The sequence below is a fragment of the Mesoplodon bidens genome (assembly GCF_964165515.1).
Source record: "Mesoplodon bidens genome assembly, chromosome: X".
In the NCBI taxonomy this organism is placed as follows: domain Eukaryota; kingdom Metazoa; phylum Chordata; class Mammalia; order Artiodactyla; family Ziphiidae; genus Mesoplodon; species Mesoplodon bidens.
Genome location: NC_138163.1, coordinates 44,824,781 through 44,851,654, shown reverse-complemented (window position 1 = coordinate 44,851,654; position 26,874 = coordinate 44,824,781). Strand labels below are relative to the sequence as shown.

General features: G+C 39.8%; 1 protein-coding gene across 8 annotated transcripts in view; it reads right to left on the bottom strand.

Moving 5' to 3' along the window:
• Positions 1-26,874, bottom strand: part of CHRDL1 (chordin like 1) — a gene marked incomplete at its 3' end in the record, with an annotated part of 116,253 nt that overhangs the window by 26,272 nt on the left and 63,107 nt on the right. For 4 of the 8 annotated variants that reach the window (XM_081221296.1, XM_081221294.1, XM_081221299.1 and 1 more), the window contains exons 5-6: positions 23,282-23,427; positions 21,749-21,842 (exon numbers count right to left, since the gene is read on the bottom strand). In XM_081221296.1, coding sequence (XP_081077422.1) covers positions 21,749-21,842; positions 23,282-23,427 — 240 coding nt within the window. The remainder of the gene's footprint in view (positions 1-21,748; positions 21,843-23,281; positions 23,428-26,874) is intronic. The other 4 variants (XM_081221295.1, XM_081221301.1, XM_081221300.1 and 1 more) reach the window with 1 other exon arrangement.

Sequence of the window (26,874 nt, the reverse complement as noted above, 5' to 3'; positions counted from 1 at the left end):
GTATGACTATAAAAACCATGAAGGTTTTCCTCCTCTACAAAGTCTTCCTCAAGTTCTCTCACATATTTCTGATTGCCTAAAGGACTTAGCATTCTGTAGCCTTAGAGATGTACAGGACTTCAGGCATAATTTTGTCCAACTGTTCCATGTAACAGGTGGAGAAACCAAGGCTCAGAGAGAGCAAGGAGCTATTTACTCACATAGCGAGTTGATGAGAGCTTACAACCCAAATCTCAGATTTCCTGGCTCCCAAATAAGTATGTCTATTCTATAAGAGCAGGGTTTATTAATTTGTGTTATTAATGGCTGTATCACCATGATCTATAACGGTGCCTGACACATAATAGTCACTCAATAAATACTCATCAAGTGATAGAATTGGGAGGCCTTCTCTTATCACCTATCTAAAATTTCAAATCCCCTCTGATACTTCTTATCCCCCCTCTTTGCTTTTTGATCTTAGGACTCAACAGTATCTTACAGTTTATATATTTTATTTGTTGTCTGCTTTATCCCACTAGAATTCTCCTATGAGATGTTGATGATACAAGGATCCTGCCTTGTCTCCCTAAAGAGACTGTAAATCCCTTGAAACCAAAGACCATGTCTTAGACCTCCCTCTGTGTCACCTACATCACTGGTTCTCAAAGTGTGGTCTCCAGACCAGCAACATCAGCATAAATTGGGGACTTGTTAGAAATTCAAAATTTTGGACCCCACCCCATACCTAGTAAGTCAGAAACTCTGGGGTGGGGGGTCAGTGATCTGGGTACACATCAGGTGCTCAGTATATGTACTGAGTTGAACTTCAGTAAAACAATACAGAATTAAGTACTTAGCCAATAGCATACTTGCCTCTTCCTGGTTATTCCATGTCTGAGTAAAGATGGTAGACAAAGATTACACTCAGACTATCTGGAAACCCTGACTAACTTTGTAAGAGTGAAGATGGTTTCACCTTTGTTTATGTCAAAAAATAATGCCCAAGTCATAATGGCCATCATTAAAAAGTCCACAAATCCTAAATGTTGGAGAGGGTGTGGAGAAAAGGGAACCCTTTTACACTGTTGATGGGGAATGTAAATTGGTGTAGCCACTATGGAGAACAGTATGGAGGTTCCTCAAAAAGCTAAAAATAGAGTTGCCATATGATCCAGCAATCCCACTTCTGGGTATATACCCAGACATCACTATAATTCAAAAAGACACATGCACCCCAATGTTCACAGCAGGACTATTTACAATAGCCAAGATATGGAAACAAACTAAATGTCCATCAACAGATGAATGGATAAAGAAGATGTGGTACATATATACAATGGAATATTACTCAGCCATAAAAAAGAAGGAAATTTGCAGCAACATGGATGGACCTAGAGATTATCATACTAAGTGAAGTAAGTCAGAAAGAGAAGTCTAGACAAATACCATATGATATCACTTATATGTGGAACCTAAAATACAACACGAAATAGAAACAGACTCACAGACATAGAGAACAGACTTGTGGTTGCCAAGAGGGAGGTGAGGTGGGGGAGGGAAAGATTGGGAGTTTGGGATTAGCAGATGCAAAACAGTATACACAGGATGGATAAACAACAAGGTCCTACTGTATAGCACAGGGAACCATATTCAATATCCTGTGATAAACCATAATGGAAAGGAATATGAAAAAGAATATATATGTGTATATATATATATACACACATATATATATAACTGAATTGCTTTGCTGCACAGCAGAAATTAACACAACATTGTAAATGAACTATATTTCAATAAAATTTTTTTAAAAGAAAATAATAACACCCAAACGTCAGTTAACATACATTGAACACTTCTTGGGTGGAAAACCTGATACTAAGGCAGAAGGAGAAGAGAAATCAGGGCTGGACCCTTGCCCTCAAGACATTTACAACCTGTCTGGAGGTGACAGGAAATCAATATAGAAAAGAGCCTAAAAACACACAGAGTAGCAACTGGAAACACAAATGGAGTATACATGCTTAGGAGATATTGAATGTGTGGAGTGAGCAGTCAGATGTAATCGTGGAAAGCATCCCCAAAGAATTGTTAAGTCATGTTTTTAGAAGTAGATACTGCAGGGTATAAACAGTCATATGGGCAGAAGGTATCGCCAACTGGAGGGAACGGCATTTGCAAAGGACCAGAGCTTTGGAAATAGCAAGTCACATAGTGGACACAGCAAGCAAGGTGTGGCTTGAGTGGAAACTTCAGAAGTGAAACAAGAGAAAGGGGGGGCTGGTGGAGAGATAGAAAGGAAAGGAAGGAGGGTGGGAGGGAGGAAGGGAGGGGGATGGGTTGTTGAGATAACAGGGTGGTAAATAATTCCTGTATGGACTTCGAAAAGAGACTGAAGAATTCATATTTGATCCCGTTACCAATTTTTAGGTAGAGGTGCCTATGGTATAAATGATATTTGTGGAAGCTTATCCCGGGAAGGGAGTGCTGACTGGTTGGGGAGTAATTGGAATCAGGGAGGCCAATCAGGAAGCTATTGTAGTAACATGTGATAGGCCATGAGAATCTAGATGGAGAAGAAGGGGGTGAATCACACTACTGCAGATAACAAGAAAATGATAAGACCCTGATGGAATATTTGATAAAGGAGGAGGAAGGCAAAGGAGAAAGTATAAAATGACTCTAGGTTTGCAATCTGGAGAGCTGGGGAATGGCGCTGCCCTCGACAGTGACTGAATGGGTATGGACTTGGATTTACTTGCTCCGTTTTAGCTGGCAGTGGTGGGTCTAAGCTATGTCCTGACCCAAATGAAAATATGGGACCAGAGAGAAGATTTGAAACCAGAAAAGATTTGCCAGCAAAATGGCAAAACAAAATGTAAACACTATAGTGTGTGGTTTCAAGCCTAATCGAAGTAGTCGAAAGAGAACAAATAACAAAAGAAAAATGAGAGAATAGCTCTCCTCATCAAATGCCCTTTTTAAATGTAGATTTAATGATTGGTATTGACATGAAATGTTTATTCAGCATGACCTTCTAAGAAGCTCAATTTATTGCATTTAGACCCTAGAGTCTTAAAATGGCTTTTAAAGAGTATCTTTAAATACTTAATAGTCCAGACAGAATCTTAAAGCAATATAGAATCATACAGTCCCTGTTAAATAAGCAGAGAGGCAAGATAGCAAAGCAACGAGGCAAGTCAGTTACCGCACAGACTATTAAATACCCTGTAATACAAGTTCAGATGAATGTGTCATAACCACCTAAACATTTGCAGACAGTTATGTGTACCTAAATTTGAACTATTTCACTTCATCAGAAACTACTGGAGCCATTACTTCCGTGTGTGTATGTGTGTGTGTATTCTCAAGTAGCATTGCCTTTGAGCTTTCAAAGTCTTCAAAATGGCATTCTCTAAGCTTGCACGTTCTATAAGTAGCCACTAAAGGTTTCAACATTTTAGTTATTTTATACATGAACCATAGTTAAACTTGAATTATCTTCTTAGATGTTCACATTAGTGGTTCTTTAGACTGGGGCAGCGTCTATCTGGAGAGCTGAAAATAGGTTTGTCCATTTACAATCTTATACCTTATACCTTAGATATTATAACTTAGATATACATACATAAAGTACATAAAAGAAAAAAGTAGGCACCAAAGCCCTAGAAAAAAACCTGTTTCTGTGCTTTTTTTCCTGATTCACTGGACAAATTATCTTGAGTGAGAGGAAGCCTCTTTTTTCAGCCAAGTCATTAAAAGAAAAAAAAAGAAAAACAATGATTCTAATGGAGACAGATGGATTCTAGCGAATTCCGAGAAGCAACAAGATGTAATTTTAACCAATTTTTAAAACCAAAATGAAAAACAACTCTAGTGTACTGTATGTCAAACAATATTCATTTAACCTTAAAAGCCACATGTGTTGTTTATTCAAACCTCAATTATACTCTGAGTGGTACCCTATGGAGATGGAATGGCTTGGCTTTCTGGTAATGGGAGAAATGGAGAACAAGTATTTGAAAAATGGTCAAGAGCTAGGCTAAAATTCAGACTGTTTATAACTCCCATTGCTCCCATTAATCTCTGGTTGGCTGGAGCAGGTCACAGAAGTAAACCCTGTACTCTCAAAAGGACTAAGTGTACAGAGATTATGAGATACCATGAAGATAAACCTCAGACAGCAAAACTACGCCAGCATGTGGCCAGTTCTGAACCATACACAACATCATAAATAGGGTGTCCATAGGTCCTGATTTATCTGGGACAGCCCAGTTTTATGCCTGTTTCTCTGACAGGCATAATTATTAAGATTGCCTCTCTCACTTTCAAAAGTGTCTCGGTTTGGATGATAAATTATATGGTTACTCTAATCATAAGGCAGATAGAAATTTTAAATGAATCCCCAAGACAGGGGGAAGTGATCTCCGTGACAAGGGAAACTGATCTCTGTATTTTCAGAGGAACAAGTTGATATCAGCAGAATCAAGGCAAATGGTTAAGGTTTTTTGAGGAAAAGTGGGAGAGGGCAGAGAGGAAGAAACTGATGGTGAAGTCTCCACCTACTACGTGCCAGGTTCCTTGGTGGGCCACTTTACAGCCAGTACTCAATACCCAAGCTGGAGGCGAAAGAGGGAATGGAAGCAGATGGCTCTGGGGAGGCTTTCATCAAATATCTACTTCTAGAAATTCTGTGGAGAGGGAGCAAGCATGCTGAAATTTGAGGGAAACTTTAAAGAACACTGGTATAAGGATTCGCCATTGGTAGATATGTGAGCTCCCAATAATGATATATAGTATTGAAGATGCCCTCCAGTGTCTCATAAAGTGGACAGTCATTTTTTTTTAGAAAAAACCTTGTTGTCAAATAAAGCACTTTATTGCCTAGGCTGCCAATACAAGCTCTTAGCATTTTAAACAAAATATCTGCTTGAGAAATACTAAGACACAGACAAGGGAGGTGGGGGGACTCCTGCCCACAGTGGCAAGCCAAATCCAAAGAAGAGTACTAAAGTATCTAGAAAAATCAGAAATGTGTTTCTGTAAAAGTGCATTGTGAGAGTGCATATGTTTGAAGGAAGGCATCATGGGAGAGGGAATAAAGAAACTTAGACAGTGCCCACGACCTACATTCTGCTCTTTCAATGGAGATGTGGTTAAACAGATCCAAGTTCATGGTTAGAAATGGGGTCTTTGTGTCCCAGAGTGGTCCCAATGAATCTGCTGGAAGTGTTAGCATATCTGGCCCCTGCGAGCACAGTCATCACAAAGTCTGCTCCTCCCGGTAGCCTCAGCGTTAAGAGTGCCGGAGGTTGCTTCACATCCCCAAGCTGAGAGGCATCATAGTAATAACAGCAAAGAAAACAGCCTGGAGCCAGACTGCGTGGGTCCAAATCCTGGCTCTGCCCCTTCTCACCTGTGTGACTCTGGGCAAGTGAATGAACCTCTCTGTGCCTCAGTTGATAAAATGGAGACAATAATACCTATCCCATAGGGTTGTGAAGATAAAATGAATTAGTATATGCAAAGAGCTTAGAACAGTTCCTGGTACACTGTTATGTCAGTGTTAGCTATTATTCCCCCTCCCTCTTCTTCCCATCTTTTCCCTCCACTTCTTCATTCTTCTCAAGAGTAGCTTACATAGGGGAAAACCCAACTTAAGGGACCCTCACAAGGGTACTATGCGTTTAACAAAGGAAAGCGTCTGTATTAAACAAGCAAGTGAAGCCTAGCAGAAAGAGAAAATTTATGCCCACACCTAGAAAAGGAATAATATCATTTCTAAAGTCAGGGTCCTGGAGATACCCCCAAAATTAAAATGGCTGCAGAGATTCCTTCAGCTCATTCCTTCTAAATTAATGATTAGAATTCTCATCATTATGCTAGTCCTCTCCTTCTTTTTATCTTTATTTAGAAAAGGAGTTTGCGTTTTAATTAAACCTCTTTTTCTCTCTTGGCTTAAAGTAATGCTTGAGAGGACAGATATCTGCTTCTTTGGGAGGCAGTGCAATTTACATACTCATAAAGTGGAGTGGTAAAACTCCAAGTACCCAAATAAAGTACAGTCCTGTGCTACCACATTCATAAATGGAAAATAGCAAGCAGGATGGAAAAGGGAAACTCAGTGATCCACCAATGTTTACTGTCTTGTCAACCTGGAAATGAAAAGCCGTCAGTTTAAGGTCCTTCTTCTTTCCATTTTGGCTTCCTGGCCCCATCCAAAGAGGACTGGACTACTTGGTGGGAGAAGGAGACATGGGTCTGGTTTTAATAGCCAAAGCTAAGGGAAAAGTGGATGTAGCTATTCCAGCAATTTGCTTAAACCAACTGGATAGTTATATCAATTTTCCACTTTGTCTGCGCCATGGAGACCTGGACTTTGTAAGTTCTTACAGTTATAATGTAGATAATATTCAAATATGATTCCTCTGCCTGACATCACTCTTCTTTCTCATGTTTCTTTTTCCTCTGTTTATACTGTCAGTCAAGAAATCAGATTAATTTCCATAAATGTTGAAGTCTAATTTCATGAAAACTATTCTAATAAGAGTAATGGGCATACCCAACGGTGTGTTTCTGGGCAGTCATGGCATCCCTTGAAGTAGTTAGAAGGACAAGGCTGAAAGAAGAGTGGCTTTAACCACCCGTGAAGAAATAATTGCTCTGAAATGCTTCACTGGGAATTTCTTATTTTTATTGTAGAGCCAGACTCATATACACATGAAAAACCCTCCAACCCAGCAACAGGATGGGGCATTATTGACCTTGACAGGATATCCCAGATGGCCAGTTAAGAATCATCACTCTTAATTTGTTAAACACAGTATGAAAGTCAATGCTGTCCCATCCACCGTCTGAGGGGTTTTCTGTCCAAGAAGAAACATTCTAGACATAAAAGACATGCCAAGAAGGAACATGATGACCTCAGAGGGGTGGGAGTCCTGTGATAGTCAGCAAGCACGTGGAGGTGAATTCTGAGTACACGGGATGGAAAGAGAACAAAAACCACCTGAAAGTTTCTATAGAAGGAGAAAGCTTCCAGTTGGGGTTTAGAAGAAGAGGAGAGGTAGACAAGGATAGAAAATCCCTAAGATGGTCCCTAAGATGAACATGAATGATTCACTTTTGAAAAGGAATTACTAGTGGTAGTCAGACTTTTCTATAGCTATAAAAAGATTGGAGTGTTTCAATACATTTTGAAGTTTAGGTGACACATACAAAGTAGTGTTTCTCATTAGCAATGTTTCCTTCCTATCATTATGACCAGGAGATGGTAGTGTTTCTGTAGAAAATGTGGGCAAAAACAAAAAGAGCTCTAGACTGATATGTGAGGATCTATATTTGGAGTGTTATTTTCTCTAGTTTCCTGTGATTTTGAAAACTTTGAAAAATTTGGTAGATTTTTGTGATGTTAAAAAAATAAAATATCTCACATACCACTTCCCTTGAGATCTCTGGGTTCCAGCCAAGATGGCGTCTGAGGTGTAATTTTGCTGCTTTTTGGAAAGAGACATCAAGAGTCTTACGTAAAATGGCAGTTGTCTTGAACACTGACAAATTGCTTTTAAACAGTTGCTTCCAGTTTCAGTCACCTTGAAGGAGTTAGCAAAAATATCTCAATTTCATAAAAAGAGATTCAATTTTCATGCTGGGCTCACTGGAGATGTTTTGGATAAATGGGCTTGGGATGAGTAAATTGTGAGGTCAGTTATTTCTCCTGCCTCTATCCCTAGCCAGGACTGCACTTGGAGTGCTTGTCAAAAGCTTTTCATAACTGTGGCTCTCTTTCCTTTTAACAAATCCATCACAAACTATATACTTAATACTATGCTAGGGGAAACAGAGGAAGAAGATGGTCCTTTCCTTATAGAGTTTCCCAGTTGAGGAGCCAAGATCCATAAAACAGTGAACAATACAAGAAATATTTTTAAATGCTGTATTCTACAATCAGACCAAGCCCTGAAAGTGGTCAAACAAGGAGACCAATGAGGACTAGAGTGATCAGGTAAGGCTATTTAGAAGAGGTGCAATGTCAGCTGGGGTCTTGAAAGATGGGTAGGATCCTAATTGGTAGAAGAGAGGTGGGAAACTATTCCAAGCTTGTGGGGATTAAGAGTCAAGAGAGGCACATAATAGGACATAGGATCAAGATGGCAGCATAAGAAGATCCTGAACTCACCTCCCATGGACATACCAAAATTACAGCTACTTACAGAGCAACCATCTCTGAGAGTGACCTGAAGACTAGCAGAAAAGATTTTCCACAACTAAAGATATCAAGAAGGAACCACAACGAGACAGGTAAGGGGGTGGAGATGCTGTCCAGTTGGGACCCATGCTCCTGGCAAGGTGACCCATAAGTGGGAGGGATATAAACACAAATGTCCTACCCAAGGAGTGAGGGCTCCACATTGGACTCCCCAGCCCAGGGTTCCCACACCAGGAAGACAAGCACTCAAAACATCTGGTTTTGAAAACCAGTGGGGCTTACATTTAGGAGAGCTGGAGGGCTGAAGGAAACTGAGACTCTGCTCTTAAAGGGTGTGTGCAAAAATTCATTCACTCCAAGTACCAGAACAGAGGCAGCAATTTGAAAGGCACCTGGGTCAGACCAACTTGCTGATCTTGGAGAGCCTCCCAGAGAAGCAAGAGGCAACTGGGACTCCCCTGGAGACAGAGATGCTGGTGGCAGCCCTTACTGTAAGCTCATTCTACCGTGCTGATACTGGCACTGGCAGATACCATTTTGGAACCCTCCCTTTAGCCTCTTAGTGCTGGGGACCACCCAACCCACCAGTGCACCCATAGCAGTCATGAGCCGCCAGGTTGCACAACCAGCCATGCCTGAGGCCTGCCCTACCCACCAGTGTACCTTCAGCATTAAACACCAGATTGCACAGCCAGCCAGGTCAGGGGCCAACCATGCCTACCAGCGCACCAGTAGCAGTTAGCCTTGCCACAACTGCATGTAGCCCATACAGGGGACACCCGTGGATCATCTGGCTCTGGAGACCAGAGAGAACCATGTTGTTGGGTCTCATAAGACATCTTTTACATAAGGCCATTTCTCCAAGATCAGGAGACATAAAGTCCCTACCTAATACATAGAAATAAACACAGATAATTAGGCAAAATAAGGAGACAAAGGAATATGCTTCAAACAAAAGAACAAGACAAAAACTCAGAAAAAGAGTTAAATAAAATAGAGATAAACAATCTACCTGATAAAGAGTTCAAGGTAATAATCATAAAGATGTGCACTGAACTTGGGAAAAGAATGGAAGAACACAGTGAGAACTTCAACAAAGAGTTATAAAATATTAAAAAAAAACAATCAGAGCTCAAAAATACAATAACTGAAATGAAAAATATGCTAGAGGAAATCAAGGGTAAATTAGATGATACAAAAGGATCAGTGACCTGGAAGAAAGAGCAGTGGTAATCAACCTAGCAAGACAGAAAAAGAAAAAACAATTTTTAAAAATGAGGATAGTTTAAGGGGCCTTTATTACAGCTTTAAGTGTACTAAAATTCACATTAGAGGGGTCCCAGAAGGAGAAGAGAGTGAGAAAGGGGCAGAAAACTTATTTGAAGACATAATGGCTGAAAACTTCCCTAACATGGGGAAGGAAACAGATATCCCGGTCCAGGAATCACAGAGAATCCCAAAAAAAGATGAATCCAAAGAGATCTACACCAAGACATATCATAATTAAAATGGAAAAAGTTAAAGAGAAAATTTTAAAGGTAGCAAAAGAAAAACAACTAGTCACATACAAGGGAAAGTTATCAGCTGAATTTTTAGCAAAATTTGCAACCCAGAAGTGGGTGGCAAGATATATTTAAAGTGCTGAAAGGAAAAACTTTACCACCAAGAATACTCTTCCTGGCAAGGTTATCATTCAGAATTGAGAGATAAAGCATTTCCCAGACAAGCAAAAACTAAGAGTTCATCATCACTAAACTGGATTTACAAGAAATGTTAAAGAGTCTTCTTTAAGTGGAAAAGAAAAGGCCACAACTAGAAATAAGAAAATACATAAAAGAAAAAAAATCTCACTGGTAAAAGCAAATATATAGTAAAGACAGTGGATCAGCCACTTAGAAAACTAGTATTAAGGTTAAAAGACAAAAGTCAACTATAACTAAAAAAAGTAGTTAATGGATACACAAAGTAAAAAGATGTAAAATATGACATCAAGAACATAAAACATGGGGTGGGGGGATAGTAAAAATGTATTGCTTTTAGAATGCATTGAAACTTAAGTGCCTATCAGCTTAAAACAATCTGCTATATATCTAGATCAACATATAGACCTCAAAGTAATGACAAACCAAAAACCTACAAGAGATACACAAAAAATAAAGAAAAAGGAACCCAAACACCACGCTAAAGAAAATCATCAAAGCAAAAGGGAAGAGATTAAAAGAAGAAAGGAACAGAGATAACTACAAAAACAACCAAAAAACAATTAACAAAATGGCAATTAAGTACATACCTATCAATAATTCTTTTAAATGTAAATGGTTTAAATGTTCCAATCAAAATACATAGGGTGGCTGAATGGATGAGAAAATAGAACTCATCTATATGCTTCGTATAAGCGACTCACTTCAAACCTAAAAACACATAGGTTGAAAATGAAAGAATGGAAAAAAGATATTCCATCCAAATGGAAACAAAAAGAAAGCTGGGGTAGCAATACTCATGTAAGATAAAATAGCCTTTAAAATCAAGACTGTAAGAAAAGACAGAAAAGGCATTACATATTGATAAAGGGGTCAATCCAACAAGAGGATATAACACCCACCAATATTTATGCTCCCAACACAGGAGCATCTGAACATGTAAAACAAATATTAACAGACAAAAAAGGGAGAAATTGACAGTAATACAATAATAGTAGAGGATTTTAACACCCAACTTACATCAGTGGATAGATCATCCAGACAGAAGATCAATAATGAAACACTAGTCTTAAATAACACTTTAGTCCAGATGCACCTAATAGACATATACAGAACATTTTATCCCACACCAGCAGAATACACGTTATTTTCAAATGCACATGGAACATTCTCCAAGAGTGATCACATGCTAGGTCACAAAACAAGTCTCAATAAATTTAAGAAGACTGAAATCATACCAAGCATCTTTTCTGACTAAGTGGTATGAAACTAGAAATCAATTAGACAAAAAAAAAGTGGAAAAAAACACGAACATGTCGAGTCTAGACAACATGCTACTAAACAAAGAAAATCAAAGAGGAAATTTAAAAATACCTTGAGACAAATGAAATTGACAACACAACTTTCCAAAATCTATGGGACACTTCAAAAGAAATTCTAATAGGGAACTTTATAGTGATACAGGCCTACCTCAAGAAACAAGAAAAAATGTCAAATAAACAATCTAACCTTACACCTAAAGGAACCAGAAAAAGAGGAACAAAGCCCAAAATTAGTAGAAGGAATGAATAAAGATCAGAGTGGAAATAAATGAAATAGAGACTCAAAAAATAATAGAAAAGACCAATGAAACTAAGAGCTGGGTCCTTGAAAAGATAAACAAAATTAATAAATCTTCAGCCAGACTCATCAAGGAAAAAAAAGAGAGGGCCCAAATAAACAAAATAAGAAAGAAAGAGGCAAAGTTACAATTGACACCACAGAAATACAAAAGATTGTAAGAGATTACTACGATCCAATTTGTCCAGCAAATTGGACAACCTGGAAAAAATGGATAAATTCCTAGAGACACAAATCTCCCAAGACTGAATCCGGAAGAAACGGAAAATCTGAACAGACCAATCACTAGCAGTGAAACTGAATCAGTAATCAAAAAACTCCCAACAAACAAAAGTCCAGGACCAGACAGTTTCACAGATGAATTCTACCAAACATGTAAAGAAGACTTAATACCTATCTTCCTCAAACTATTCCAAAAAACAGAAGAGGAAGGAACACTCCCAAATTCATTCTATGAGGCTAGCATTAACCTGACACCAAAACCAGACAAAGACACTACAAAAAAAAAAGAAAATTACAGGTCAATATCCCTGAAGAGCATAGATACAAAAATCCTCAACAACATACAAAATGCCCACTCTTGCCACTTTAATTCAACATAGTAATGGAAGTCCTAACCACAGCAATAAGACAAGGAAGGGAGACTAAAAACATCCAAATTGGAAGGGAAGAAGTAAAACCATCACTATTTCCAGATGACATGATACTATAAATAGAAAACCTTAAAGACTCCACCCAGAAACTCTTAGAACTATGGCATTTTTCACAGAACTAGAAAAAATAATCCTAAAACTTGTATGGAACCACGAAAGATCCAGTATAACCAAAGCAATCTTGAGAAAGAACAAAGCTGGAGGCATCACACTCCCAGACTTGAGACTATACTACAAAGCTATAAGTAATCAAAATAGTATGGTACTGGCACAAAAACAGACACATAGATCAATGGAAAAAATAAAGAGTGCAGAAATAAACCCACACTTATATGGGCAATTAGTTTATGACAAAGGAGCCAAGAATATACAGTGGGGAAAGACAGTCTCTTCAATAAATGATGTTGGGAAAACTGGACAGCTACATGCATGAGAATGAAACTGGACCACTTTCTTACACCATATACAAAAGTAAACTCAAAATATATTAAAGACTTAAATGTAAGACCTGATACCATAAAACTCTTAGAAGAAACCATAGGCAGTATGCTCTTTGACATCAGTCTTAGCAATACTTTTTGGATCAGTCTCATCAGGCAAGGGCAACAAAAGCAAAAATAAACAAATGGGACTACACCAAACTAAAAAGCTTTTGCATAGAGAAGAGAACCATAAACAAAAAGAAAAGGCAGCCTACTGAATGGGAGAAGATATTTGCAAATGATATATCTGATATGGGCTTAATATCCAAAATATATAAAGAACTCACATATCTCAATATCAAAAAAATAATCTGATTAAGAAATGAGCAAGGGACCTGAACAGGCATTTTTCCAAGGAAGACATACAGAAGGCCAACAGACACAGGAAAAGATGCTCAATATCACTAATCATCAGGGAGATGCAAATCAAACCACAACGAGATATTACCTGACACCTGTCAGAATGACTATTATCAAGAAGACAAGAAACAGTATGTGTCGGTGAGGATGTGGAGAAAAGGAAACCCTTGTGCACTGTTGGTGGGAACGTAAATTGGTGCAGCCACTATGGAAAACATACAGAGGTTCCTCAAAAAATTAAAAATAGTACTACCATACAATCCTGCAATTCCACTTGTGGGTATTTATCAGAAGAAAACGAAAACACTAATTAGAAAAGATGCATGCCCCCTTATGTTCATTGCAGCATTATTTACAATAGCTAAGATATGGAAACAACTCAAATGTCCATCGACAGGTGAAGAGATAATGAAAACATGATACACACACACACACACACTGGAATATTATTCAGCCATAAAAAGAATTAAATCTTGCCATTTGTGACAACACAGATGGACCTTGAGGGCATTATGCCAAGTGAAACAAGCTAGACAGAGAAAGACAAATGCCGTATGATCTCTTCTATGTGGAATCTAAAACACAAAACAAACAAACAAAACAAAACAAAACAGAAGCTGACCCATAGATACAGGGAACAAACTAGTGGTCACCAGAGTGGAGGGGGGGTGGGGTGTGGGTGAAATGGATGAAAGGGATGAAGGGGTACAAACTTCCAGTTATAAAATAAATAAGTCACGGAGATATAATATACAACATAGGGGATATAATCAATAATATTGTAATAACTTTGTATGGTGATAGATGGTTACTGAACTTATTGTGGTGATCATAAGGTACATAAATGTTGAATCGCTATGTTGTACACTTGAAACATATAATATTGCATGTGAAAAAAAGAGAGGCACATAACAGGGCTGAAGGTGGGGAGGAACATGGCATATTATAAAAAGAGAAGTGTCAGCCTAGTGGAGAAGGTGTGTGTGTTGGTGTCAGAGAAATGAGGATGGGTAGTGGGTTAAGGGTCCAATTGTTTGACAGAGGGCCTTTAAAAACAAGCTGCAGAACTGAGATTGGATAATATGGTAAGAAATGGTAGACACTGGCCAACATGATCAAGTAGTTCCTTAAGAAGCGAAGTATGAACTTGAGTATATGCAGCGGGTGCAGTGCAGGAAGGACAGTATAGATACTCCTACAACATAGAGTGGCTGGTTTCATGGTGGGATCAGAAGTCAAGGATCCTGGGAGGATAGGACTGCCACCAGTTATCCCCCCAACTTTTGAGTCAATCCTCCCACACCCTGCGATGCAGAGAGCAAAGAGGAATATGGTGTGAGTTGAGGCCGGAGAGATGGTCTTTAGAGTCTTCCTTCACCTCTCTGAGTAGATCGATCCCTGTCCATTACTGGCTTTTGTAACACCTTTCCTTTGCAGCATGTGGCACAGTTGCGATTTTATATTTACTTGTCTTGACATTTGATAAATGTCTGTCTTTCCCACTAAACTCTGCAAGGACTGGTTCCAGTCCCAGTCTGTTTTGTTTACCACTGTATCTCCAGTACCAGCACAGTGCCAGGTACTCAATGGTTGCTCGACAAATGTTTGCTGAATGAAAGAAGGTAGACATTTACACTCGGGCCTCTCTGAGCCTAGAGAGAGTGTTCCCCTGTGGTTGGGAATAGGGAGGTTGAGGCCTTGATGGGGAAAGATGGGCAGTGCGGTTACGCTCTTGGGATTATCTGCCTATACCAGTGTGCCACGCATGTCCTCTCTTTCCCTTTATCCCCCTGCGGGAGGAGGGGCTCTTGTCACACTCCTCTGGATGGTTCCCACCAAACAGCATAAGAACCTGGGACTCCAGAGCCAGGCCAACAATGTTAAAATTCTAGCTCTGCCACTTATTACCATGTATTCTTGGGCAAATCAATTAACTTCTCTGCCTCAGTTTCCTCACCTGTAAAATGAGGAAAATAATAGTCCCTACTTTGTTGTGAGGAGCAAATGAGCTGTTACACACATGAGTGCTTAGACCACTGCTTGGCACAGAGTAAGTGCCACATATGTACACTGTCTACCAAATACAGGCTTGGCTCTCAATACAGCAGATAGCTTACCCAAAATATGTCTCCCTTGCCTAGAGTCCAAGAACACAGCCTTCCCCTTTGCTTTGGCAAGACAGGAAGAAGACAAGAAGCAGAAATGATCAACGGTGGAGGGAAGCTGGGAGTGAGGCCTGCCTGCCCAGAATGTGGCCATGGTACAGTCTCTGAAGAGATTTTCTTCTTCTGATAAAGTTTCCCTTAAGGTTCCAGTGGCTGTTTGCACTATGCTTCCAGTCCAGATGAGGTTTGCTGAAATGCCAGCAATGACACACACCCTGCCAACACTCTCCTGACTGTCCTAGCCTCAAAGACATGTCTAAACAACTGAGGCTAGGGTTTAGATTCAATCCATGGCTAAGATTGCTGCCTGACCCAGGAAGAAAGGCACACATTAGTGTTTGGTGACAGTGCAGAGAGCCCGCTTCAATGGGGCCCTTTATATGAAGGTTTGCAAGTTCAGCACTCAAAAAAGTTATTTCTTCTGCAGTATTTTGCCTGCAATTAGGGCAGCCCGCATAGGGGAGAAGTGTGTCTGGGTTGCCTGCTGTATGAGTAATATGCTTACACAAGGTATACCTTTGTTAAAAACATCATTTCAACAGAAAAAAAATAACTAGGTGCTTCAGAAATAAGGACTTCAAGGGAGATTCAATCACATTATATACAACTGAAATATATAAAGAAATTAAAGACAGAGAAAAAAGAATCAGTTTTATGAAAGTGTAGGATTTAGTCTTTAGAGGGAAAGATGAAAGAGAATGGTTTATTTAGGCTGGAGAAGAAAAGGCAAAGAGAGAACTTAATGAATTGTCAAGTATGTGAAGGGGCAATACATGATCAATAATAACTAGTTTTACCCGTTGCTTCTGAGGACATAACAAAAATAAAAGAAATTTAAATTGTGACAAGAGAACCATTGAGAAGATGGTTAGTCCCAGGATGTGTTGCCATGAGAAGGACTAGAAATATAGTTCTGTATATGGAGATTAAGTAAATAAAAAGGCAAGACTATCAGAGATAGAGAAGGTACAATTCTACTTAACCCCAGGGTAATAAATAGAGTCATTATTATATTTTATATGATCACTTGTTAAGCAATAACTCTGTATTGGACTTTCTCTTAGCTTCTATGTCATCTCAGTTAATTTTTACCACCTTTCCATAGGTTGTAGATATCATCTTCACACTTGAGAGAACCGAGGTCCTGAATGGTTCAGTGTCTTGCCCAAGGTCACATCACTAGTGGACAGTAGCTCTGCCAGGTCAAATCTATGTCCTTCTGGCTTCAGAGCCTACCTCCTTTGCATTATATTGCCGATTGGATGCAATAATATGTCTTTTTGCAGTTTCCTTTCTTTTATGAATTGTTCTTCAGTTTAGATTTCACATTATTTTTCCCCAAGCAAAATCACCTTAGCCCAACAAATGGATTGTAGCGATTAGCTGGTTATATTAGTAACTACGTGTACACCTCTGCTAAGAATGAACTCTCCTGGGTGTGAAGAAAAGGGAACCCTCGTGTACTGTGGATGGGAATGTAAATTGGTGCAGCCACTATGGAGAAGAGTATGGAGGTTCCTTAAAAATCTAAAATTAGAGCTACCATATGATTTAGCAATCCCACTCCTTGGTATATATCTGGAAAAGACAAAAACTCTAATTCGAAAAGATACGTGCACTCCAACAGCCAAGACATGGAAACAACCCAAGTGCCCATCAACAGAGGATTAGTTTAAGAATATGTGGCATATATATATATATACACACTCACATATATACAATTCCATTACGTATATATAATGGAATATTACCCAGCCATAAAAAAGAATGAAATATTGCCATTTGCAGCAACATGGATGGACCTAGAGATTATCATAATAAGTGAAGTAAGTCAGACAGAGAAAGACAAATATTATATGGTATCACTTACTTGCAGAATCTAAAAAAATAATACAAATGAATCTATATACAAAACAGAAACAGACTCACAGACATAGAAAACAAACTTACAGTTACCAGAGGGGAAAGGGGGTGGGGAGGAATAAATTAGGAGTATGAGATTAACAGATACAAACTACTAACATAAAATAGATAAGCAACAAGGATTTACTATATAGTACAGGAAACTATATTCAATATCTTTAATAATAACCTATAAGGGAAAATCATCTGAAAAGTATATATATATATATATAATATATAACTGAATCACTTTGCTGTACACCCGAAACTAACACAATATTGTAAATCAACTATACTTCAATTTAAAAAATGGACTCTCTTCCTTTTGGAGCAGACTCAAATTAAGTTGGGGCAAAGATGAGAAAGGAGGCGAGGAACAAAATACCCAGCTTTACTGGCAGAAATGTCACAGCTGTACTGAGAGACAGTACACACACCGTGAGAAACAGGTATGGAAAGATCCAGGGCCTTAGTGAAGCATAAATCAAATCAGGCTGCAACTAATTCCATAGTGACTTGTGAGGGCTGGTACAAACAGCACAGTAAAAAGGATGAGCATGTACGGGTACTACGAATAAGGTAATTTCTTTCTAAAAGAAATATTAATTAGAGTGTGCTAAAGTGAGGTAGGGAAGAAAAAACAATGTGGAGGATCGGGAATGACAACAGGTAATTTCCTACTGACCATGAACCAATGTATAGCCAGTACCATATACCATAGTCAATCAGTAATTCAGAGGAAGAAAAAACACAAATAATATCCTATTTGAGTAGCATCTAATTCAAACCATGACTAACTTTCTGGCAATATTTCCAAGCTAGTGTGCATTCATTCAAATAACACCTACTCTGTGCCCGGTGCAGTGGGGGGAAAAAGATGAGCCCAAAATAGTTTCTGCCTTACAGAGCTTACACATTAGTAGCGATGATAAGACATGGGCACACATAATAAAAGACAAAATGTGCCGGGGTGATAAACTCTACTGGAGAAGCACAGGTGAGGCCCTGAAGAGTCCGAGAGATGAGGGAGTTGACTCCTAAATGACAGGATTTAAAAAAAAAAAAGCTTCCTGGAGGAGGTGGCATTCGAACTGGCCTCTGAAGGAGAAGCAGGATTTAGGGGTGGAGAAACTGGAATGAAGGTGGGAATGCAGAGAAGAGACAAAGGCCTTCCCGCTAGTATTTATTCAAATGTAACCTGAGGTCTACCTGTGTTAGAATCCAAGGAGGCTGCATTTGAGCTAGGTCTTCAAGAACTGGCAGGATTTCCACAGGCAGAGATGCAGGAAAAAGATTTTCCAGAGAAAGGCAACATTCCCTCCTCTCAGGGTTACTACTGTACATGTTAGATACAACCTAGGAAGCCGTTTTGTCTCCTTTTCCTCCCAGCCTTATCATGAAATGGCTGCTGTTCATTCACCCCAAACTGGCTTGCCATATGGTTGGAATTAGATGCTCTGACCAATCAGAGATTGACATTGGTTACTCTTCTACTGGCTTACTCAGGTTTCAGACTTTTAACAGGCTCAATTTAAGTGTACTAAATTCAGATGTAAAGCCATCATTTCAGGCCACTCCCAGTCATCTATGTGGTCTTAGGAATGGTTTCTCAAAGTGAAAACCTATTGACCACCTGCATCAGAATGGACAATGGGCCCTGTTTAAATGCACATCCCAGGGCCCCTTCCCAAGGCCACCAAAACAATCTCTGCAGTTGTGCTCCAGGGATCTGAATTTCAACAAGTTCTCCAGGTGATTCTGAAGCACACTAAAGTTTGAGAGATATTGAGGGGCAGAGGAGAGAGTAAAGGCACAAAGGTAAGAGAACACAAGAACAATGTGGGTAGAACCTGAGGTGCAAGAATGGAAGAATGTGGGCCTATAAAGGTAACTTGAGGCTAGAGCATGAAAGGCCTTCACTGTCAGAGTCGGGGGTCGACAAGTATGCTGCTGGCAACAGGGAACCATTCATTTTAGTGGCAGAGTGGAGTGGTTAAGAGCTTGGAGTCCGGAGCCAGACTTCCAGGGTTCAAATCTTAGCTCTTTGCCTCACCGGCTATATGACCTTGAACAAGGATCTTAACCTCTTTCTGCTTCAGTTTCATCATCTATAAAAAATGCGGATAACAATCATACTCCCCACACAGGGTTGTCACAGGATTAAATGAGTTCATATCTGTAAAGTGCACAGAATTGTGACTGGCATAGAGTAAGCACAATATGTGTCAGCATAAAGCCTTCTGAGTAGGGGTGTAGCATGCTTAAGGCTATCTCTTTGAAAGATTAAGCTGGCAGCAATGTATGGGAGTCAATTACCTATTTGCTACCAGCAAATCCTATCATCTTTTCCCTCTAACTCAGTGGCTGTCAACCTTGGCTGCACATTGGAATCACCTCCCTCACCACCACCCCCATGCCCAGTCTGGACATAAATTTACCAAAATAATTCCAATATTCACCCATAGCTGAGAGCCAATGCTCTAAATATACAGTCGTCTCTCAGTATCTGCAAGGAGTTGATTCCAGGACCTTCATGGATACCAAAATTTGAGGATGTTCAGTCTCTTATATAAAGTTGCATAGTATTTTCATATAGCTTACATGCATCCTCCCACATACTTAAATCATCTCTAGATTACTTATAATACCTAATAGAATGTTAATGCTATATGCATAGTTGGGAATACAATATAAACACCATGTAAATAGTTGCCAGCACACGGCAAATTCAAGTTCTGCTTTTTGGAACTCTCTGGATTTATTTTTTTCTCTGATATGTTGGAACCATGGTTGATTGAATCTGCGGACGCAGCACCTGCAGATATGGAGGGCCTACTGTATTTCAAATTTCTCCAATTTTCTTTATTAGTTCTCACTATATGCGAGACAGTGTCCTAGGTCCTTTTCCTGCATTATCTCATTTAAACCTCCCAACCACTTGGAGGTAGGTGCTAACATTATTGTCACTGTAAAGATTGTTAGAAAGGTGAGTACATCCTGGCTCATGATCACCCAGCTAGAAAGTAGCAGGGCTGGGATTATAATCAAGGCAGCCTGGTTCCAGAGGCCCCCAGTCTGAACCACTACTCTACACTGTGTCCCCAGACCAGAATCCCACTCTCTCATACCAGAGAGACTGCTAAACCCATCCTCCTGGTCTCTCCACTTGTCTTATTTCCTCCCTCCAATCTAGTCTGGACACAAAAACAAGTGAGATCTTTTAACACATCAACTAGATCATGTCATGCCCTGTGCACAACCTTCCAGTGGGTTCCCAATGCACTTAAAAATGGAAATCCAAACTCCTTCCCATGGCCTTGAAGGTCCTGCATGGTCTGACTCCTTCCTGTTCACCCCTCCAGTCTCATCACATGCCAGTTATGACCACAATCACTATACTCCTACCACACTGGTCCCTAGGCTCCTTGAATGCTATAAGCTCTTCCCTGCCTGGTCCTTTGAACTTTCTTTTCTTTCTGCCTGGAATGCTCTCCTCCCAGGACCTTTGCATGGATGACTCCTTTTCATCTTTCAAGTCTGAGCTTAAATGTCATCTCAGAGAGGCCTTTCCCACAATTCAACCTTCACCTCTTATTTTCTATCTTGGTCCTTTATTTCCTTCACAGTACTCACACTGTTTATATTTAGGTATTTGTTTGCTTGTTTGTTTATTATTTGTCTTCTCAGGTAAAATGTGAGTTCCATAAGAGCAAAGAACATATCCTGGCTGCTATGTATGCCACATACGGTTGTACAGGTTGTGTCCTGCACAAGGGTGCCTCAGCTAAGGAGGTACATTCACAAGGATTTTCTGGCAAATGGCAGTCAAGTATCTTAAGTAAGGGCATCCTTTTTTGTAATTCACATAAAGATGCCATATAGTCTAGCAGTGCCCTGTATGTCTACTATATTTACCATTATGTATCCAGCTTCTAGCACAGGGCCAAGCGTATAGTAGACATTCAATAAGCACATTGGATGGAAGGAAAGAAGACAAAATTAGGAGGAAAAGGGGGGGATATAGAGGACCGCTGATAGATTTGGTAATTTGAGAAGAGGCAATAAAAGAGAAATTAAAGGTGATTATGTTTGATTTTGGAAACCTAAAGAAAAAAAATTGGTACTGTCATCAAAGAAATGAAACCCAAAGAAGAAAAAACTGGCTTGAGAAGATGGTGATTCCATTTTGGATATAATTTGAGAAGATGATGCCTTCCATTTTGCTTTTATTAAGTTTGTCACCACTTTACCGTGGGATCTAAAAAATACACCTACATCTGCCCTGCCTAATCTTCAAAATGGTCACATCAGTGCTTTGGGAGGCCCATTCTTCCTTCTAAGGCTGTGTATGGAAATGCCATGTGTTTTACAATACAATAATGTAGGGGCCAAACTAGAAGGGATTAAGGAAGGAGAGACAAAGATACTCACTTTCACATTAGATGACTCTCACCCCTCTCCCCTGGCTGCACTCCAGCCCAGTGCAGTTTCTTTCAGGGAGTGACCCTTAAAAGCAGTGCTTTTATTTTTTCCTTTTGTGATTAAAAGCACCCTTAGAATCTAAGGCTACCATAGAAAATTCCCTTTCCCTAGGACACTGGACAGGTATTTTCCTCTTCCAAATCTCGCTACTCAGGATGGCGGCACCTGGGGTCTTGGGAAACAGGATACCTACCTCTGCACACCCGGCAGCAGGAATCAGGAACAGAGACTGGGAATGCACAGGTTAACTTGGGGCAAGTCTTGAGACCACAGTACACATTGCCCTCCTGCCAAAGAGAAACAGAATTAAGGTCAGAAGGAGCTGGAGTACATGTAAAGGCTTTAGCTCAGTACCTGGGATGAGTAGGGGCTCAAACGTCCTTCTCCCATGCTCTTCCATAGTCAGTTATATGCGCTTCCTAACTTTTATGATGCGTTATATTTTTTCTATTTACTATTTCTCCATGCCAGAGACTAAGTCACAGAAGAGATGGAGATTCTCATCAGGCATGCTGGTCTAAGATGAAACAAAGTAGTCAGTGTGAGGGCTGCCGTGAGACTCCAAACCACCAAATACAGTCTTCCCCCTCTCTCCTCTGTCCATTCTGGTCCATATCGTGCTTCAGCTGGATGTTGGGGCTTTGGGGGAATGCAGATTTGCACAATAGCTGCCTTCTGTAACACTCACTAGAGTCTCCCTTCCAAAACAAGTAGACAAGCTCTTTGGGGTGATACAAAACTATAAAAGATCATCTAAATGGACAGCTCAGTCCAGCACAAGGCAAGGGAGAGGATCAAATGCACTTGCTGGTTACGTTTGTCCTTGCATAATGTTGATTCCCTAAAATTCTATGTTCCAAACATCATTCCTTGAACCTTGATCTTAGTTCTTAGAAGCATACGGTTCTGGAGCTAGGAGGGTTCCTGAAAGGTCATTAGGGAAGCATGGCTACGACCAAATTCTCTCGAACTACTGAGATGCTAGATTTTTACTAAAAATCCCTAAGCAAAGAGATTCTTTAGCTTCCCTTGTCAATCCAGTGTTTCATACCCTTTATAGGCAGAAAAGTTGTTTCTACATCTAACTTCATCCCCTCATACTTCAGCTCAAACACCTATTTTACTCCATTTTTCTGGTTCTATTTATTACATTCTCTGGGCTGCACAAGTAGATGATGATGTAATCAGTATACCTTATTCATGAAGTATACAATTCTTTTGACAAATAATGTCACAGGAATCATCATGATCAAGCATTTGTCGAGAGACTTTTCTCATTGCAGGGCACCAGGAACTGACTGGTTAGTGGAATATTTCAGAGATGGGAACCAAGAGACACCCCATTTTCTTGTGAATTGGACTGAGTGGCCCCAGGTGGTGCCAGTGGCTTTTCCACCCATGGCATTTCCAAGGCTTATCAAATAACTGAGTTCTTCAGATGAAGGCTCTGGTGGTGTAATTATTGTGAAAAGAAGTACAGATCAAGATTATCAGCTCATTTTTGTCCTTTTAAGTAGTCCTAAAGTTTTAAGACCGGGATATGACTGGGTCTGACCTCTTCAACAGAGTTGATCAGGGTTGATTAAGGTCAGGAAGGCTCATGATTTAGATACAATTCATCTTCCAATCAAGCACCCTACAGTGTAGGCTTAAACTAAAAGTACAAGTATGGAAGTGCTCTTATTTGGGTAGGGGATAGCAGGGACATTAAGATACAGGGTCTTACCGAACAGCTGCACTGTGTGCATTGGTTGGGTTGCCGGTTCTGAAAGAGCCCTTCAGCCATGAACAGCTCACCGTGTTGGTAAGTGGTCCCGTTGTACTCACACGACTTGCTGGTCACCTTATTGTTCACTGGGGGTAAGGAGTCTTCTGGGACAGGGTGGAGAAAAACCACACCAAGTATTGGCATCATTGCAAAGAATTTCACAAATCCCAACAGCAGATGGGGCTGTACCACACAGAGGGAGTTAAAAATAGTCCCTAATTCAGTGGCTGATGACTTAGATAATATTAAAGCAGCCAGACAGGAATAACAAATGACATGTGACTATCCATCCATTCCTTCAATTTTGGGGCATTTATTGAGCACCTACTACGTACCAGGCACTGTGACAGGCACGAGAGAGAGATCAGTGAAGAAGGACAAGGCCGCTGCCTTGATGGAGCTAACAGTGTTAGATGAATAAGGTATTAACTTGCCTGGAAGGAGGGAGTCTTTTCTGATGAGGAACCACCTATTATAACTACCCTGGTAACTTTACCCCCTCCCATGTTTTATAACACTTGGTATATGCTTGTATGCTTGTTCTAGCCTCTGGAGTCTTTGCTTCTTTTTAGTCTCTCCACCAACATTGCCCCCTCCTTGCCACTCTTTTCCATCTATTGAAGTCCTGTCTGATTCTGAAGGCTCAGCAAAAGTCCACTTTCCTCCATGAAGCAGTCCCTAACAGCTCCAGCCCACGATCTGCACCTCTCAAAGCATCTGATGTCTGAAACACACCATTTGGCACTTGAATATTACTGTAACTCCTATTTGTGAATTATAGTCTCTTAGCCGACAATTTACAAAGAGCTTTCACATACGTTATTACAATGGAGCCTCCTAAGAACACTGTGAAGCAAGTAAGGCAGATTCTTATCTTCATTTTTCATTTGAGGGTGACAAGTCTCTGATGTTGAATGACTTATCTGAAGTCACAAAGGTAGTGAGTGATGAAAAAGGGAATTGATATCTGGTCCTCTGTCTCTACATTCCATTTTTTCCTACCAACCCATATATACACTTGTATATATTGCTTTTTGAAGACTTGGGACTCCACCTTACACGTGTCTTTCTCCATGGAGTCTGGCACAGGTTTGCCATATAGCAAAAAGGTCAATGCACTTGGTGAGCTGACTCTAAGTGAATGGTTTTGAGAAGTCTTTTCATTGGGCTTCCTTAAAGTACATGCTGTGCACACACATACACACACACTAAATATCAATGAACAAGTGCCCAGGTTAAATTAACCATCAGTGTACAAATTAACAATAGATACAAGCAGAGCTTCGAAAGTACATGCTGTGGGATAGTGGAAGAACAGAAATTAGCGGAGTTGTGTGTTTCATTAGAGTGAGGCTTAAAAAGTTAGACCATCCTGGTAACTCTTCTACATTGTTGGTGGGAATGTAAATTGGTGCAGCCACTAGGGAAAACAGTATGGAGGTTCCTTAAAAAATTAAAAATAGAGTTACCATATGATCCTGCAATCCCACTCCTGGGCAGATATCTGGAGAAAACTCTAATTTGAAAAGACACATGCACCCCAATGTTCATAGCAGCACTATTTACAATAGCCAAGACATGGAAACAACCCAAGTGCCCATCAACAGACAATTGGTTCAAGAAGATGTAGTATAGGGACTTCCCTGGTGGCACAGTGGTTAAGAATCCGCCTGATGGGTTCGAGCCCTAGCCTGTGAAGATCCCACATGCCGCAGAGCTACTAAGCCCATGTGCCACAACTACTGAGCCTGGACTCTAGAGCCCACGAGCCACAACTACTGAGCCCACGTGCCACAACTACTGAAGCCCATGCACCTAGTGCCCGTGCTCCACAACAAGAGAAGCCACTGCAATGAGAAGTCCGCTAACCACAATGAAGAGTAGCCCCCGCTCGCCGCACTTAGAGAAAGCCGGTGTGCAGCAACGAAGACCCAACACAGCCAAAAATTAATTAATTAATAATTAATTAATTAAAAAATATGTGGTATATATTTACAATGGAATATTACTCAGCCATAAAAAGAATGAAATATTGCCATTTGCAGCAAGATGGATGGACCTAGAGATTAACATACTAAGTGAAATAAGTCAGGCAGAGAAAGACAAATATTATATAGTATTACTTATATGTGGAATCTAAAAAAAAAATTACTGTACAAATGAATCTATATACAAAACAGGAACAGACTAACAGACATAGAAAACAAATTTATGGTTATCAAAGGGGAAAGGTGGGGGGCAGGGATAAATTAGGAATATGGGATTAACAGATACAAACTATTATACATAAAGTAGATAAGCAACAAGGATTTATGGTATAACACAAGGAACTATGTTCAATATCTTGTAATAACCTATAATGGAAAATAACCTGAAATATAAACATATATATATATATATATATATACACACACACATATAACTGAATCAATTTGCTGTATATCTGAAAATGACACAATATTGTAAATCAACTACACGTCAATAAAATTTTTTTTAAAAAAGAGACCATTCTTTCTTCCCATCACTCAAAACTAATGAGTCCATTATATGGTGGGTAAATTGTACCTCAATACAACTGTTTGAAAAAAAACAATGAAATTGTTCTCAGGATCTCATTGGAGTGCATTATTGTACTCAACAAGAGATGGAGAGAAAGCAAAAAAGAAGAAGACAAAACAGAATCAAAGAAAAGGAAACCAATTATGGTTATGCTTAATGCTAATTTTACACAAGAAATTTATCTTAACTTCTTCCTATTTATTATTATTGCATTCTTCTAAGATCCCTAATGGGGTGAGGGGAGAATTATGAAAATGAGGCTACTGATACCTCAAAAGGTTTGGTCCATGTCACACAGCTATTAATAGAAGAGCCAACTAAGAAATATAGTTTTCCTGCCTTGAAGTTTCCTGTTCTTTTCACACAGTGGGTGTCAAAACTGGAGGGCAGAAAGGAAATGAAATCGGTCCCTGGAAGAGATATCTGCATTCTCATGTTTATTGTATCCTATGTTTATTGCAGCATTATTCACAGTAGCCAAGACATGGAGACAACATAAGTGTCCATCCTGTACCCCATATTCATGGACGAATGGATTAAAAAATTGTGAGATAGATGTATATATATATACACACACACATATATACATATATATATATGTATATATATATATATATATATATATATATATATATACATATATATATATATATATATAATTCAGCCCTTAAAAGGAGATCCTGGGCTTCCCTGGTGGCGCAGTGGTTGAGAGTCCGCCTGCCGATGCAGGGGACACGGGTTCGTGCCCCGGTCTGGGAAGATCCCACATGCCGCAGAGCGGCTGGGCCCGTGAGCCATGGCCGCTGAGCCTGTGCGTCCGGAGCCTGTGCTCTGCAAGGGGAGAGGCCACAACAGTGAGAGGCCCGCCTACCGCAAAAAAAAAAAAAAAAAAAAAAAAAAAAAAAAGGAGATCCTGCCATTTGCAACAACATGGTTGAACCTGAAGGACATTATGCTAAGTGAAGTAAGCCAGTTACAGAAAGAAAAAAAAC